At 39.2% G+C, this 16,980-nt stretch overlaps 1 protein-coding gene across 4 annotated transcripts in view; it reads left to right on the top strand.

Moving 5' to 3' along the window:
- The window catches only part of MCC (MCC regulator of WNT signaling pathway), a 211,012-nt gene that overhangs the window by 149,122 nt on the left and 44,910 nt on the right, over positions 1-16,980 (top strand). For all 4 annotated transcript variants that reach the window (XM_051641985.1, XM_051641981.1, XM_051641982.1 and 1 more), the window contains 3 exons: positions 451-587; positions 4,256-4,419; positions 9,290-9,496. In XM_051641985.1, the coding sequence (XP_051497945.1) occupies positions 451-587; positions 4,256-4,419; positions 9,290-9,496 (508 nt within the window). The remainder of the gene's footprint in view (positions 1-450; positions 588-4,255; positions 4,420-9,289; positions 9,497-16,980) is intronic.

Raw genomic sequence — 16,980 nt, 5'->3', positions numbered from 1 at the left:
GGCATGTGCATGCTTGCTTTGCACACAAGGCAATGGCATCCTCAAACTGAGAAAGAGACCAAAATTGGTTATTGCTAATGTACTTTAGGATCAAAAGCCACTTGTGCTGATTAAGAATTGTCCTTTGTGGTGTTATTGCAGAGCAGTGTATGTCCTTCTCACACACATCCTGGCTTGTGATCAGTTCCACCCATTGTTGCCATGTACAGTGGTCTGGAGTAATAATGCACCTGGGAATAAAGAAATGGAAACCAGACACTGGCTGCAGCAAGTGGGTGTTAGGGGCACAGCACAGTTGCTTTGCTGTAAAGGGTATAAGCCCTTCCCTCCTGACTATACAAAAAACACTTGTGTGGACTGTATTCTGTGGCTCAGCTTGCAGGCCTGAAATAAGTGTCATAGAATATGTATTTCCTCAGAGGATTTTGTTTCTGCCTTTGCTCTCTCCAGGGAGGAAGATGAGTATTCAGAGCTGCGGTCAGAGCTCAGCCAAAGCCAGCACGAGGTTAACGAAGACTCACGCAGCATGGACCAGAATTCTGTTTCAGTACCAGAGAATCAGTCCATCGTGGTCACTGCAGACATGGGTGAGTCAACGCTTCATAGTAGACATTATGCCTTCTTGCAGCAGAAAGATATCATAGCCTTTGAAGTGTAAATCCAAATGTTTGGTAAGGAAACAAATGAATCTATGCTATGTTAATCACAACAAATGCTGAAGTCCAGAATTTTTTATTTGTATGTTAAGTAACCTCTGAGCCTTGATGTAGAATAGCTATGGAGTCTGAAATGGAATGATTGTTCAGGAGAGTTCATGACTTTTGGGAAAGAGGGTGGAGGACAGGGCGCTGGAAATCTCTTCACATACCTTACATGTCGAGTAATCAGACTAGAAAAGAATTGCAGACAGGGTAAAAGTTTGGGGAGAGGGTGTGGGGATTGGAACTGTCTATCCAGTTGTTTTATAGCCTAGTTATGAAGGATGTCTACACTTTTTGAAATAGAGAGACTTTAAAAAGTATGATATTTTTTGCTGTGAAGGTGGTGAGACTTTGGCACAAATTGCCCAGAGAAGTTGTGGATACCCCATCCCTGGAAGTGTTGGAGGCCAAGTTAGGTGGGGCTCTGAGCAACCTTGTCTAGTGATAGGTGTTCCTGCCTGTGCAGGGGGGTTTGAACTGGAAATCCTTAAGGTCTCTCCCAACCCAAACCATTCTGATTCTATGGAATTGATTTAGACAGGGCTAAATCTGACACAAGCTGTTCAGGTAAGTGCAAGGAGGAGGCACCTCCAGACAGCCTGTAAATACCTTTTTCAGGCTAAGGACTAAGAGCAGGCATCTTTTCTTCAGAATTTCATCTGTTTTGTCATCCAAGTACAATTCTTGATCATTTGAAGAACCTTAGAGTATAGAATAATTACTAAAGTTTGCAGTATAAGCATCAGCAGATACTAAGCCTTCACTATGATAATGTTTTAAGTGTTTGGGTTGAATTACTGAGGACTATAGCTGTAGAATATCAGAGGACTGGTGTAATCTACACTATGACTGAATTATCTAGAATTATCTTTAGATTACTGTTTCTCTTAATTCATATTTAGAACCAAAGAACTGGTATTCATTTTCTTCCCTAGATAAACTAGCTGGGTGCCTGGGAGCTTCTGTGGGTGATGGTGTGCATGATCAGTGTTTTAGGACATAAACAAAATAGCAGATTTTAGGCCTGGTGCAGAACAAGTGATCCTCATATCTTAAGCTGTTAACTCTGCTCGAGGCTTTTGATGGTTATAATGCAACATGTGCTATTTGTTTTTTAATACATAAGAAACTGTATTAAAACAGTTTCCACTTGTATGGAACTTCATTACTGAGACCTTTGTACTGTTATTTTCAGTGTAGTGCCTTCTAGAGGAATGGACCTGAGAGTAGACTGGATTTAGGGATGGTATTCATTGCTCTCAAGTGGGGTTTAATAGTGTAGAAACCATGTTGATATTGTAAGCAGCCATTTAAAAGAGATTTTCTGTGAATAAATTAAATTCATACACCAGCTCTAGAGCTGTATTTGTTTATAAATGCAAGACCTGCCATAGCACAGTTTTTTTCAGTGTCTTTAGTTTCTAGAAACATTGATAGAACAATATTAATAATAATGTAATTACAAAGTTTCTGACATGCAGAATTCAAAGTGTACTTAATCGAGTGTTGTATGGAATCAAGAACTTTCAGTAGATCTTTTATATTCTTACTTGAACAGATTCTAACATGAGAATTACTTTTCCTTTAGGTTTCTTTTTTTTCTCCCTCTTCTTTTAGCAAAAAAAAAATTCAAAATTTTCAGCATTTATTTTGGGATTAGGACTTTGATTTTTTTCATCAGGGAGTGGAGCTGAAGTAGGGTTTGTGTACATTCACAGCAAGTTACCCATTTAAGCTTCTGCTAACAGTGGTACACATGGCAATAGAATTAAGTATAGAAATGGAAAAAATAAGAATGTTAGCTCTGGGGATTCTTGCATTTTTTCCAATTTTTCCTTCTATACATAGATTCTGTTTTTCTGGGATTTATTCCCATAGAAATAAATCCTTTGTTCCCATCTGTATATATATGAATCCAATCCATATGTATAGATACACAAATATTTCTGTATTTTTTAATCCTTCTAGATAAAGGTATGATAAGGATTAAAAATCATGAGCCAATAACCATATGCATGACCTTTCTTACTGTCCTAATGGAATAAACATCAGTGACTTACTGAAAGCAGTAGTATGTGATGATACACTAATGCATGTGAATATGCTGCTCTGTTGCTACAGGCAATAAACACCAAGAGCTAAAACAATTAATGCTCTCCAGTATGTCTTGCAGAGCTTGTGATTGGGTTGAACTGATTTTCTGTTACTGAAGGAGCAAAACTCAGCATACAAGGTAGTGAAGGCTGTTTATACGGACAAAATTTGTGTTAATGAAGATGTTACGGAAACAAATAAATTCAAGCAAACAAAATAGAGGCTTTTACAATTAAGCATACTGCATGGTATATGATGCTTATAAGTGAGTGTTACTATAATGGGATTTTCAGTATTATCACAAGAGATGAGTGACTGGTAGTCAGGAACTAGTGAGGAGGATTTCAAGAGTATGGTTTGGTATGTGTTGTCCATTCGAACTTTTCATACAATACTGTGACATCATTCTTAACTCTTCCTTTTGGTCAGCAAAAGGTTCGTGTTTATGTGCTTTAGGCTGTGGTGGTAGGTTTGTGGTAACAAGTATATAGTTTTTAACTTTCTGATCATCTCGTTCCTTCATCCAACAACTTTCAGTCTTCTCTTGCATAGAGAGATTTCAAGGCAGTCTGCAATAATCTGGTGCCTCATGTCTGTTGGGTTAGTTAGAGGGTCAATGCCACACCACTTTAGTCCCCTATAAGATCCCACAGCTATGAAAAACAAAAATAATGTATAATAATGTATAAGTGTCTTCACAGGAGCACAGGACTCTGCGGCAGTGCCCAGGCCACTAGAAGAGCTTTGCTTAAGTACAGAAAAGGAAGTGATTATCTGCCACATTTTATGATAAAAATAGCATTGTTGCATATGCTGCTAATACCATTTTAATATGGAACATAGCAAAGAATAAGGTGTGCTGTTATGATCCCTGAATATTCTGCAGTTGCATTTGGAGAAGAAATAGCTATAAAAATGAAACACAGGCACTAAGATACTCAGTAGGGATAATTTCTGTAAACACCAGGATTTTTTAAATCGGGCACTGCCAAAGTACAACCACAAAAATTCCTCTGAAAAATGTGAAGTCATAATGTCAATAAATGTACTAGGCAGAAAGAACATTGCATTCACCAAGTAAGACCTTTGAGGGTAATAAAACCAGGATAACAGGCCCTGAATGGCAAAAAAGAATAGTAAAAAAAAAATGGCATAGTATGTGAGCATGTGATGTCTTAAAATGTTGTCCTTTGGAAACAGATGTTTTTGAAGAAAGAATGGATGCTTCAGATCAGTAGAGTGTTACTTGTCAGGTGGGAGGTAACTTGTGATTTAAGATGGTCTGGTTGTGGTACTTAAACCTATAGGTTGGTGAGGAAAAAGTAGCAGATTGCAAGGACATTCCTTGAACAGTATCAGTCCTAACTGTTCTGCAGCAGGTATTTCCTGTGTTAGAGTTTGTTGTTTTTCACTGGTTCACTGATTGTTGCAATATCTGTTTTGTTTTGCTTTCTTTTTAGATAACTGTAGTGACTTGAATTCCGAACTGCAAAGAGTGCTGACAGGTCTGGAAAATGTCGTCTGTGGGAGGAAGAAAAGCAGCTGCAGTTTGTCAGTGGCAGAGGTGGACAGACATATTGAGCAACTCACTACTGCCAGCGAACACTGTGATTTAGCCATTAAGGTAATGGTAACATGAGGCTCTAAATGCAGTGTGTACATTGCCTGGACACCTGGTCACATTCCGTACTAATAACACTTCACTTTCAAAGGTGTCTATGTTTTTCACAGAAATAAACTCCAGTTCACAGTAGTACACCTGTTTCACAACTGAATTTTCCAAGGCACAGGAGGAGCTATCAATAGTCTTTTGATCTCAAATGAGAAATTTATTTGTCTTACGATCATTTCAGAGATATGACAAACAGGGACACTCAGCAGTTAATTTACTTTCTGAAGGCTATCTGACAGGTAAGTTGTCACTTGCCCAAGGTCATGCAGCTAGTCATTGACCAGTAACTAAAAACACAATTTGTAATACTCACTGAAATTTGAAGATAAAATGCTATAACCTATGCATAAGTTGTTACCTTGCTGTAAATATGAAAATGAAAATATGAATACAGTGTTTAAGACAAACTCTGTGTGGTGTATTTATTCTAATGAGACAAGGCAGACACAGGAACAAATAATTCAACTGATACTTGGATGTTTTATTGTGAATGTAATAGAACAAGAAGAGGGTTGCCTGATAGCACAGGTAATGAAGGGATTGCAATTTAGAATCTGAAAATAAGGGAACCATAGAGTATTTTCCTGTGTAGAGGGAAAAAGCAGAAAAAAAATATTGTGTCATATGGAGAGATGTTAGTGACTGATTTATATAAGAACTTCTGGGTCTCTTGGGAATGCTCTTTAATCAGTTTATTGAGTGTCTCAGAGGATTAGGGTCAATATTTTGAATGTTTCCAGTACTGTCTGGTGTTTTAATGTTAAGTGTTCTCAGCAGTCAGTATTCACCAAGAGAGAAATGGATTCTGGGAAACAGATAGAAGTTGGTCTTTGTGAGGTCCACACAGACTGCTGAAGTGAAATGAGATGAAAACTTCTGCAGGAGATGGGTTCAACAAAATGTCAAAATAGCTGCCATAAGCTTAATTTTCCAAGCTTTTTCTTTTAACCCCATTATTTACCATTAATTCAAATTAACTAAAATCAAACTTTTACATTGATAAGTAACTGTCAGCGGCTTCTTCCTGGTCCAAAATGGAGGCCTTTTATTTTCATGTGATCTCTATGTGCATAGCCATTTTTGGGGAAAGCTTTTCCCCACTGCCTGTGCTGTAGATTCTGGGGTTGTTTATGTTTGAGCAGTGATAGCATGCAAAGATTATTAACCTTTCAGGAAGATGGGCATCTTTCTGACATGCTCTCATTATGTGCTAGGGAAGTGTGTCACCAGTGTGTTAAATACAGCAAAACCTATGCATAGAGCCCCTCTCCACAGTTCCACCCATGCGTGCCGGTAATCTCTCTTTCCCTGAGAGAATTGAGAGATATTTAGAGCAAGTGGAATCATGAATGGAAACCTGAAATAATCTGACTGGCTTTTGCTTTGACTGTTGGCTTTTTTGTTCATTGATGTACTAATGCTTTAAAATGTTTTGAATCCTTCTGCTTTGATGGTTAAATTTCACTGGGTTTCTTTTCATGCTGACTCTGATAATTATTTTTTCTTCTTCTTCTTTTATACAAGTCATGTGACTCTAGCTAGCTCAATTGTTTCTGTCCCACAAAGAATGAAAAGACCTTGAAATGAGATTTATCAGATTGTCTGACAAGCTGAACAGTTACAAAATCATCCCAAGTTTAAGAAAATTTCCACCGTGTAGGCTGGTTAATGCTTTGTATCTCTTGAAGAGCAGATCAGCATCAGACACCTACCACTAAAACTCTACCAATTAAAAAAATAAGTGAACAACCATGATTTCCAAACATGAACCACTTAGAGCATGAGAACAGGTGCACTGGATCAAACCCCAAGTCTGTCTGTCTAGTGACAAATGTCAACAGAAAGGCTTCATCAAAAAGGACACACATAGTATGTCCTTCTCTTTCCTTCAAAGATGCTTCCAGCAAGGCAGGTTTAGGAAGTTCTTGAGCCACAGATGATGACTTTGTATTTAATAGACACGAGTGGATTTTTTTTCCATGTTTGTATCTAATGTGGTTTTTTATCCATCTAGAATTTTGTGTCCATAAATTCTAATAGGAATCAATTCTACTGTCAATTTATATCTTGTGGAAAAAGTGCTGCTTTTTGCTTCTTTTAAACCTGTTACTTGCTGATTGATATCATGTGAGGAACCTACTGCAGAGAATACACATGGCAGCATCAGAGACAAGACTGGAATTACCATAATGTGATATGCTGCCCTGTGCTCGAAACATTACGTTGTAATTCAGTCCTATAATCGGTGAAATTATAGCTGAATTTATCTGTTGTGCATCAGCATGCTGGATGAACCTGCTCTGTAATACTGCTTTGCAGAAAAATAAACAGCCCAGTAGTTTATGTAGGTATATCCATGTACAATATTTATGTTTTATTTACCACAGAGGATGCTGGCACATTGGTGGTCAAACTGAAGAACTGTAATAGCTTAGTCAGCAAAAAGATACTGATCACGTCAAAATGAAGGAGCATATAAACAAGCAGAAAGGTCCCTCAGCTTTGTTAAGGAGTGCAGGACAGCCCTTAGTATGTCTGTCAGATCCATGCTGATGCAGACACTGCCTGAACCTTCCACTTGTGTGGGCACATGGTAGCAATGGAGTCTGGAGAAATACCAGCAGCCTCTCTGTCTGAAGATAACTCGTAGGTGTTGAGCCACTCATGACGCTTCTTCCTCTTTCAGTGTTGCTTCGGGCTTATCACCCCCAGAGTGCTCTGAGGAGGAGAAGAGGCTAGGGAAAAGGAGAGGATAAAAAAATAGCACCACAAGAAGTATGGACAATAAGGAGGAAGGAGGAAGCAGCAGAACTTGGTATAGGAGGGGTGAGGAAGCAGCAGGAGAAGTTCGTGAAAGAGGAGAGGAGTTTTTGGGGGAAAAGGGAAGACAGCAATGAGGAGGTGCTGTGTAAAATAACGCTGACATCATCAAGAGAGGATGCTCCAGCCATTACAGATCTTTTATTCACATTGTGAGATCAGTGCCCTGTGCTTGCTCAGAACATCCTCACATTGTGTTGAAATAACTTAGCTTGTCATACTTTGAGACCTCTGGGTCCAAGTGAAACTAATGTAAGAGAGAACTGCAGCTTCTTTCATCTCACAGAGATGTTGCATGGCATTGCTTTTTTATAATAGTAATTTCAGCTTACTACCAAATATGTAAGCAGAATTACAATATAGATACTCTGTCAATGGAGGTTTATATTATTTACTCTAAACATATTGAAGTTTTTAGGAAGAGAATATAATTTTAAAGGATAAACATGAAATATTATTTAAAAGGATAAACTGAACCTGACTGCAAAAATTTTGTCTCTGCTACTTCCATCATGATGTCTTGAACTAGTTGTTTAAAATAGGTTTTTTCCTTTTGTATGAATGTCTTCTCCCCCCCCAGGAGTCTTCCTGTAGCCAAAATTTGTTATTTAAGATTGATGTATTGATAATAATAAATAACCAACTTGTCATTATGATGGACAAATAATAAAATTTCACTGGTATCTCACTGTCAGACAGTGCTGAAAACACTAGGAAGATTCCTTGCAGAAAAAAAGCAGTTGTATTTTTAACTTGGTTTGTCATTTTCAGGTGTATTCTAGTTGGTTCTTTTAGTTCTTCTCAAATTAAGGACATAAACATCAGTTAGTAATTTTTGTTATTTATAAAAATACAGTCATTTTGAATAAAACAATGAGCTAGATTAATTTTAACCTTGGTACATGAGTTATTTATCTTCCATATTAAACTTAAAAGTATAGACTTTAGCTATAACTTGCTCTTGAATTGTCCAATGAAATGAGACTTTCTAGATTGCTAGTGGCATCATATAATATACTCAATTTATTTTCCATGTTTCTGCCTCCCATTTTAATGCAGACCACTTTCAGAGAGATTCAGAAGCTTTGTAAGATTCATCTGGAGGCTTTTTCTTGTTGCAAACGTCTTCCATAAATGAAAAAAATCAGCACAGGCACAACATATGTAGTAGAACCAGAAGTTACCTGACATGCTGAGTGCTGTGCTGTGTTTCAGCATGTTGAATGCCTGTTTTGAGAGTAGGCTTAGGCAGGCAGTATTCCCTGGCTGGTGATGCATGCCTGTGGTTTAGTTTCATCCTATGGAAGTTGCTGAATACCTTTCATGCGGAGTGGTGCCTACAAGGCACAGTTCTGAGCAAGGCAATGGGGCAGGAAATGCTGGATGACATTATATGTCCCAGAGAAATCCAGTCTTTTTCAGGCACTAGGAAGGCTCTAATGTCTTCTGGTAAGCCTACCAAGTATAAGCCTAGCCAAGGCCAAGTTTTCATTCTTCTGTCTCTCTGTCACCTGTAGGAAAGAACATGCTCAGGGGCATGGGGAAAAGGAGTCTAGTTTTTTTACTGTCCCACTCTTTTCCTTGCACTTTTTTGAAGTTGGTCTAGAACTAAGAAAGGCCCCATGCCATGCACATTCACAGGCCACTGCTTTCAGGCAGGTAAACATCAAGCACTGTGCTCAATCATTAAAGAAGTCATTAATTAGTTTCTGAGATTAAACTGTTGGGATTGGGTGACATGTATTATTTGCATATAAAACATCCATCTGGTTTGGTGTTGGTCAGCATGAAATATTTTAATAAAATGGTTAAACTAAAAAAAAAAAATAAATTGAATAATTCTGTTTAATATTACTTACCAAACTAAGCAAACTAATGGTGGTGTGGGGCTGGGTATGTACACAGAAATATCTACAGTTACCTGTTACACACTTCTGTGCACCATTAGTCATTTTTAATCCTCTTTCTCTGCTTTCTTGTTTCGGTGACTGTGTTTTTGCAGACTGTGGAAGAGATTGAGGGCGTATTGGGACATGACCTTTATCCAAATCTATCTGAAGAGAGATCTCGATGGGAAAAGGAGCTAGCTGGCTTACGGGAAGAGAATGAGAGCCTCACAGCCATGCTGTGTAGCAAAGAGGAGGAGCTGAACAGGACCAAGGCCACGATGAATGCTATTCGTGAAGAAAGAGACAGACTGCGTAGAAGGGTAAGGTTGCTGCATAGATGATGGCTTCTTTTTCCTCCTAGCCTGTGTAATCTTGTCACCAGAACAAGCTTCTCTTTCATTTTGATTCCTGTACTGGCTCTAAGGCTTTGTGTTTCTAAAGCTGAGCTGTACAAAGTACAGAACTAGGACACAACTGAGCATGATTAAAAAGAGTGTGTGATGAACAGCCAAGGTGTACAGCAGTCTGCTGGCAGAAATGATGTGTTAGCAGAAAACCTGATACTCATCAGCAAGGAAGCATCCATAATTTGTCTATAGAGAAAGCAGATGTTAATTTTGTGAATTTTCCTGTGAGGCATTTTTTTTTCCTATAAACAACAAATATTTCCTTGTTTTTGATGGAAATTCAATTTGTGATTAGGAGGAAGAAAAAGAGCAGGACTCCTGTCAGTGGATAATAATTCTCAGTACTTAACAATGAGTAGTCCCATCCATGTCCTGCTTCCCTGTCTACATTTTATGGTGCTGCAAGGTCAGATAAAGGCCTTATGCTTTGTGAGGGGTCCAAAGTAAAAAAATCTTGGAAATTCATTCACAAAAAAGATGAAAGATCCAAGGGAATCCTCAATATGTTTTACTTTTTTTAAAATGTAACTTTATCCCTGTTAAATTAGCAGAGTTTTGTCTTTATGTGAAATAATTTTGGTTTTAAAATGGGCAATTTCAGATTGTGTTCAGTTTGAGTGCCTATTTAGACCACCGTATCTTGATAAAATTACTGGAAGTGTTGCTCTTTACCTTTTATGCAAATACTGTGTTTCTAAAATAAGATTGCTCTGTAGAGACTGCATCATTTTAGCATGAGGCTGCACTGTGTGAGACTGATCTTCAGATATGAAGCCACAAATTAGCTTTGCAAAACTCACTAGCCTCTCTTAACACTGAAAAAGGTATGTGTGATGAAGGAAGAATAGTAATCTGCTGTAATATAAAGCAAGACCACTTCAACTTTTGCTTTGTAAAATTTCGTTTTAATGTATACCATATCTGTAAGTCGTTTTCAGTTATGAAGTTTTTGGACTGGTATTACAGTGGTAACACTTCTTTTTAACCAGATGCAGCACTACTCCTTGAGCAACAGAAGTAGATGTTATGCACCTTAATGCAAGATTGTGGCATGGGGGAACAAGCAGACAGAGAACTCAAGTGTTTGCCTGTGAAATTTGCTTACACAAAGTCAGATATTGATACTACAGATGAAACAGATCAGTATTAGAATATTAAAAAAGAAAAAAAGAGTTGGCCTTGAAGATATAATTAATAGAAAATTCTTTAGATTGTTGAGAAGTATGCAATGCAAATTAAGGTGCTTAAAAGATGGGTAACAAAAGTTTGTGCTGACAGCCCAGAGGTGCTCTATTAAAAAAGAGAAAAAGGGAAAGAATTGGTATTTGTACCCTCGTGGGCTGAGCCAGAGATGTGTGGTAGCAACCTAAGTCCTACAATGTACCAGAAGTTATTTCCAGAAGAGATTGGAAAGACAGTATAGAGTGGTGAGATCTGTCTGGAAGGTTATATGTAGTCCTTATCTCTTATGCTTGAAAAGGTTCCATTTAAATTGTCAAAAAAAGATACAGAAGATGGTCAGAGAAATGGACAGCTTACTTGGAGAAGTGACTTAAAGAGATTGTCCTGTTCAACTTTGCAAAGCAAATTCTGAATTTAGTTTATCTTTACAAGTGCTGAGAAAGCAAATAAGAATGAATAAGAATGAGAGCTAACCGCTGTTCAAACAGGACATCTGGAGCAAAAACAGATAACCGCTGCTTTAATTCTAGGGCTAGGCTTAGTTATCTTTGCACAGAACTGTTAGGTGTTGTCTGGCTGCCAGCAGTAGCAAAGGGTTGGATTAGGTGTGTATGCAGATACTGCTCATCTTGGTCAGACTACACACTGGAATCACCAGTGAAACCAAGCATTTGTGGAACCACACAAGTACCTAGCTATGTCACTGAATATCACAGTTTCCTTAGTATAGGCAGGGCCTAGGGCTGAAAGGATAGTGTGTTAATTATGCTGATCTAGTAGCTACTAGCCTGTCTATTGCAGCTGTTAGCAGGAGTGCTGCGTCTGTTACTGATACCTCTGTTATGGAAGCATCTCTGGTGGAAACAGAATTGAGGTAATCAACTTGTTTCATATAAGTGGCTAGAGCAATTGTTGGGTGATGGCAGCAGTGGGACACTACTGACCTAAGTTGTATTCAGACCACTGACCCTGGAGAGCGTTGAATTGCTCTGTAGAGACTATGAGCTGTCTTTCGTATACAGCAAGCTGTTTCAAATGTTCATTCTTCTTCAATTAAGAAGATATTTATTGGACAGACTGGGTAGATGTCTTCCCTAGTAGACAAAGTATTAAAGTTGGATTGGTACAGAGCTTAACAAAATCAACTAGTCTCTATATTGCACAGCTGGCAGGTTTGGGGTTTTTTTCAGCTTTCATTTAGTTTGCACCTATAGAAGACTTTATTGAAATACAGGTTTTAATATCATCCTGAATTTGCAGAACTGGTTTATTGCCTGCACCAGAAAAGTCTGTTCATGTCATATGACCCTGTCAGCAACACTGTGTAATTGTTGCACTGGAAACCATACTTGCATTTTTAATCATAGAATTATAGAACTATTCAGGTTGGAAAAGACCCTTGGGATCACTGAGTCCAACCATCATTCCTGCTCTACAAAGTTCTCCCCTAAACCATATCCACCAACACCACATCCAAACGACCCTTAAACACATCCAGGGAGGGTGACTCAACCACCTCCTTGGGCAGCCTATTCCAGTGTCTGACCACTCTTTCTGTGAAAAAAAAAAATCCTAATGTCCAGTCTAAACCTCCCCTGTTGCAGCTTGAAGCCATTCCCTCTTGTTCTGTCGCTAATTACCTGTGAGAAGAGACCAGCACCAAGGTCTCTACAGTGACCCTTCAGGTAGTTGTAGAGACTGATGAGGTCTCCCCTCAGCCTCCTCTTCCTCAAATTAAACATTCCCAGCTCCTTCAAGTGTTCTTCACAAGATTGATTCTCTGGGCCCTTCACCAGCTTCGATGCCCTCCTCTGTACTCGCTCCAGCACCTCGATCTCTCTCTCGAATTGAGGTGCCCAAAACTGGAAACAACACTCCAGGTGTGGCCTGACCAGTGCTGAGTACAGGGGGACAATCACCTCTCTGCTTCTGCTGGTCACACTGTTTCTAATACAAGCCAGGATGCAACTGGCTTTCTTGGCCACCTGGGCACACTGCTGGCTCATATTCAGCTGCTTGTCAATTAGAACCCCCAGGTCCTTTTCTGCCAGACACTTTCCAGCCACACTTCCCCAGGCCTGTAGTATTTCCTGGGGTTGTTGTGGCCCAAGTGCATAACTTGGCCTTGTTGAAGCCCTTATCATTAACATTAGCCCAACAATCCAATCTCTCCAAGTCCCTCTGTAGAGCCTCCCTATCCTCATGCAGATCAGCACTCCTGCCTAGCTTGGTGTCATCTGCAAACTTACTGATGATACACTCTATGTCCTTATCAAGATCATCAATAAGGATGTTAAACAAAAACAGTCCCAACGCTGAGCCCTGAGGAACACCACTTGTGACTGGCCACCAGCTGGATTTGACTCCATTGACCACCACTCTTTGGGCCTGACTGTCCAGCCAGTGCTTGATCCAACAGATCGTGTGCTCATCCAGGCCATGAGCAGCCAGTTTTTTTATGAGAGTTTTATGAGGAACCATGTCAAATGCTTTTTGTAGGTCCAGATAGACAATATCCACAGCCTTTCCTTCGTCCAATAGTCAGGTCATCAGGTTATAAAAGGAGTTTGTCAGGCAGGACCTGCCTTTCATAAACGGATGCTGACTGGGCCTGATCCCCTGGTTACCCGCTATATGTCTTCCAGTAACAATTAAGATGATCTGCTCCCTGACCTTCTCTGGTACAGAGGTCAGATGTAATTTTATGTCCACAGTTGCAACAAAATAAACGTTTTCTTTGACCTATTAATACTTTCTGTATGCCACCTGAACTCAGGCTCACTTCAGATTATTTCCCTAGAGAGTGGGAAAAGAGATCCAACTAAAATTTAGTTATTGTTCTTCTCAAATTAAATTGGGCAAACTGAATAAGCTTGAAGTTGACCAAATCAATCTGTCTGTTATGTTAGACCAATGTCTGTAATCAAGCAGAGTGCTTTCAATACATTTTTCTCAGGCTTGTTGGAGATTTAATTTAATTAGGTATTTACTGTGCTCAGTTAACAGATTGAGGGACTTTCTAGAATGGTAACTAAGAAACAACATACATACGGAGTTTGTTTCTCGTGGGTCATTAGTAAATGAGGTAATCACTTCTGTAGGGTGCCTGCAGTGTAGCAGCTAATTTCATAACATAGAGGTTTATTTTACCTCTGTATGATATTGCCATATTAAAAATAAAATCTATGTAGGCCTGGGTCCTAGAAACTGCTTGCACATAGCTGACCATAATCCTGAATCCAGTAGTACAGATACAATGCTGGGGAACTTCTGTACCAGTTCATGGGATTAGTGTTGTTATTAGATGTGAATAAGGTTGAAATCAGGTCAGCACTATTTACAACTGCTATATGTAGTAACTGTTTAAATAGTAGTAGAAAAAGTAATATTTGTATAACATCCACCAGGAGAGCTGGATCAGCAGCACTGATACAACATATAAATTTCATCATGACTGTGACGTAGAAGTTGTGAGGTTTTTAATTACTGTCCATGATGGTTGCCAGATGTGTAGTGCCTCAGCACAGTCCCAGGCAGCCCAATGGCATGAGAAGCAGTGGGTGTGGGCATCATTCAGGCTTCCCTGAGGCTGGTCTGAAGAACAAAGTCTAAAGTGAAAATGCGCTTCTGGCTCTGGAAGTCTGTTGGGTCTGTTCTCTGCATAAGCCATATGTCAACTTGTTCAGTTCATCAAAGGCTTGTAGCTGTGAGGATTATTCCGTATCTGCACCAAACTCAGCTCAATTCACTAAACTGACCAGAACAAATCTGGGCTTAGTATTTTAGCTATCTTTAACTTAAAACCTTCATGAAAACATGAAGAGTAGAAAAGTTCAATTTTAGTGGACGATCTCTCCAGATGCCCAGATTGCCCCTACTTCAAGAAAGTTCATTTTAGTGTGAGGGCTCTCCCAGATTACCTTGTCCCAGGTACCAAAATACCCAAAATCCTCTTTTGAGGAGTTGAAACCTACCCAAACCCAGAAGGAGTTGGATCCTTGGCCTCGCAGGCATTGTTTGAGCCCACATTGTTCTCAGATGAAAAAACCTCGCACAGGGAGCTGCTCGACTGTCCTTGTTTTGGCATCATTCATGTTGGGATCAGAAGGTATTGTTCCAGATTGCTAGAGGACACTGATATGTTATAGGACTTTAGAGATTATTATCAGTTTGCACAGCTTAAAATGATCCTTGAACTGTTCTGTCTCCTTGTCTCTTGGTGCACACCAGAAACCTGAAGTAGCAGCCAAAAGCTGTTTCCACTCTCTATCTCCTTTGGCTGAATGGTATTCGCTTTTGCAGCAGTATCTCCACTTAGCAGTTACCAAACCAGAGCTTTGTTTCTGTTTCCAGGGTGATATGGAAATGCTCCATGATTAATCTGACATGAAATGAGAAAAAGCCTGAGATAGGCTTACTGCTCTCACTTGTGTTTTTTTCTGCTGCATGCTACCCTGGATCAGAACTCTTCAGTTGTGCTCAGAGCTTTTAGGGAATCCACCCTTCACCTTCCATGTCATATCCTGCCACACCCTTTGCTTTTGTTGCTTTGTCATCCTTTATAGAGGAATAGTATCCAGATCTTCCTGCATGGAGCACTCCATGAGGGACCTTTGTCAAAAGGTGTCAAAAGCAGAAGAGTGCTTGTTTGATAACATACTTCATATCACTCAGGTCCCTGTAGCATCTCCTGCTACTTTAAAAAGCTGTATATATAAATCCTAGTAGCATACATGATCTTCCATAGCTTGTTGTTACTGTGTGTTATGTCCTTTCTCAATTCCTCAAAATAATTGTTCAAACTGCAGCTTGATTTTCAGATCAGGTAGAGGAGTAATGCTCCTAGTAACAGGTTCTTACATATTTCTTGAAAGCAGACATCTTTGCAGAGGAGAGAGATTCTGTAAAAGTCTTCTTTAAACTGATGAGTGCAGGTCTATGCTCATTCCTCTCCATAGAATTCACTGGGGAGATAGCCCTTACAAGTACGAGAAAAGAATTCTTTAAGCTAGTCAACCACAATAAACAACCTGTAGGAAATCAGACATTTTTTCCTCTGGCATTAATCACCTAAGAGGGGCTGAAAATAATCACCACTAGGCCTGACTGAAAGGTTAGACGTACTTGAGGCTGGGAAGGGTGCTCAACAGTCAGAGCAGCTTGACTTGTCATGCTCATGTTTCATTTTCCATCTTCCCCTCCACAGCTGTGCAGTATGCATTAATAAATTAGAAAGTGAGAGAGCTGTATTCGTACCCTGTGGTTTGTTGTACTTCATCTTTCTCCTCTGTACAAAAGGGAGGGAAAATTGAAGTGGTATTAAAATGCTGGGGAAAAAATGTTGTTATTTTAAGGGTTCAAAGTTACTGCATGATGAAACAGGTCACAAGTAGCCTAGGAAGAAAAGAATCACAGGCATGCCTTTTATTAGCAGCTGGTTTAGAAACGAAAGCAGTAGGTATCTTTTTGTGGAGATCAGTGACAAAAACTGTCAGTCTGGTTTTTTGTTTAGGATGCATTAACAGATCATGTAGTTTTCAGTATGTATGTGTAAAAGAGTAAAAAACTTCTTAGATTCGTGATTGTAGATAATGAGCATATTCCACTGAACTATTTTCTATAACCCACTGTGCATTCCTGCAAACATGTCCATGATGCCTGTTAATCACTCACAAAGTCTTTAATAAAACCAGCATTACCGTACTGAGTCAGCCCCTTTTCTCTTCTACCCTTGCTGTCTTTTTCTTTAGTTCTTAAGGTACAAGAAATTATGCTTTCTTTTTCCCTATTTCCTACTCCAGTTCTCAGCATTCAAAGGAAAAAATTAGAAATGCAGCTAAGAAATCGGTTAACACTGCTAAACACCAAAAATTAATAAACAAAATTTCTAGTTATTTAATAATTTGACAGCATCTGTTTGCACCTGATTAATCTTGGTATCTAGGCTATGCATTGCTCTGAAGCTTGAGGGCTTTGCTGCCTTGTGTCTCACTTAATACCCCTACTCATGCTATTTCCAAGGTTCGAGCACTTCTGTAATTCCTTGGACTTCCTCCAGCTGTTTAGAAGATCTTAGCTCTTTCCTTTTATTATTTGTAGATTTTACAGATGTTTCCTTGGGTTTCTTCTTTTTCTCTGTTCCCACCTCCTTTTTGCTTTTTTTTTCCTGATCATAGAATTGAATGTGCCTGCCAGCCACTATCTATCTCAATTTT

The sequence above is a fragment of the Apus apus genome, chromosome Z, assembly GCF_020740795.1.
Source record: "Apus apus isolate bApuApu2 chromosome Z, bApuApu2.pri.cur, whole genome shotgun sequence".
NCBI lineage: Eukaryota > Metazoa > Chordata > Aves > Apodiformes > Apodidae > Apus > Apus apus.
This window is presented reverse-complemented; position numbering and strand designations above follow the sequence as displayed.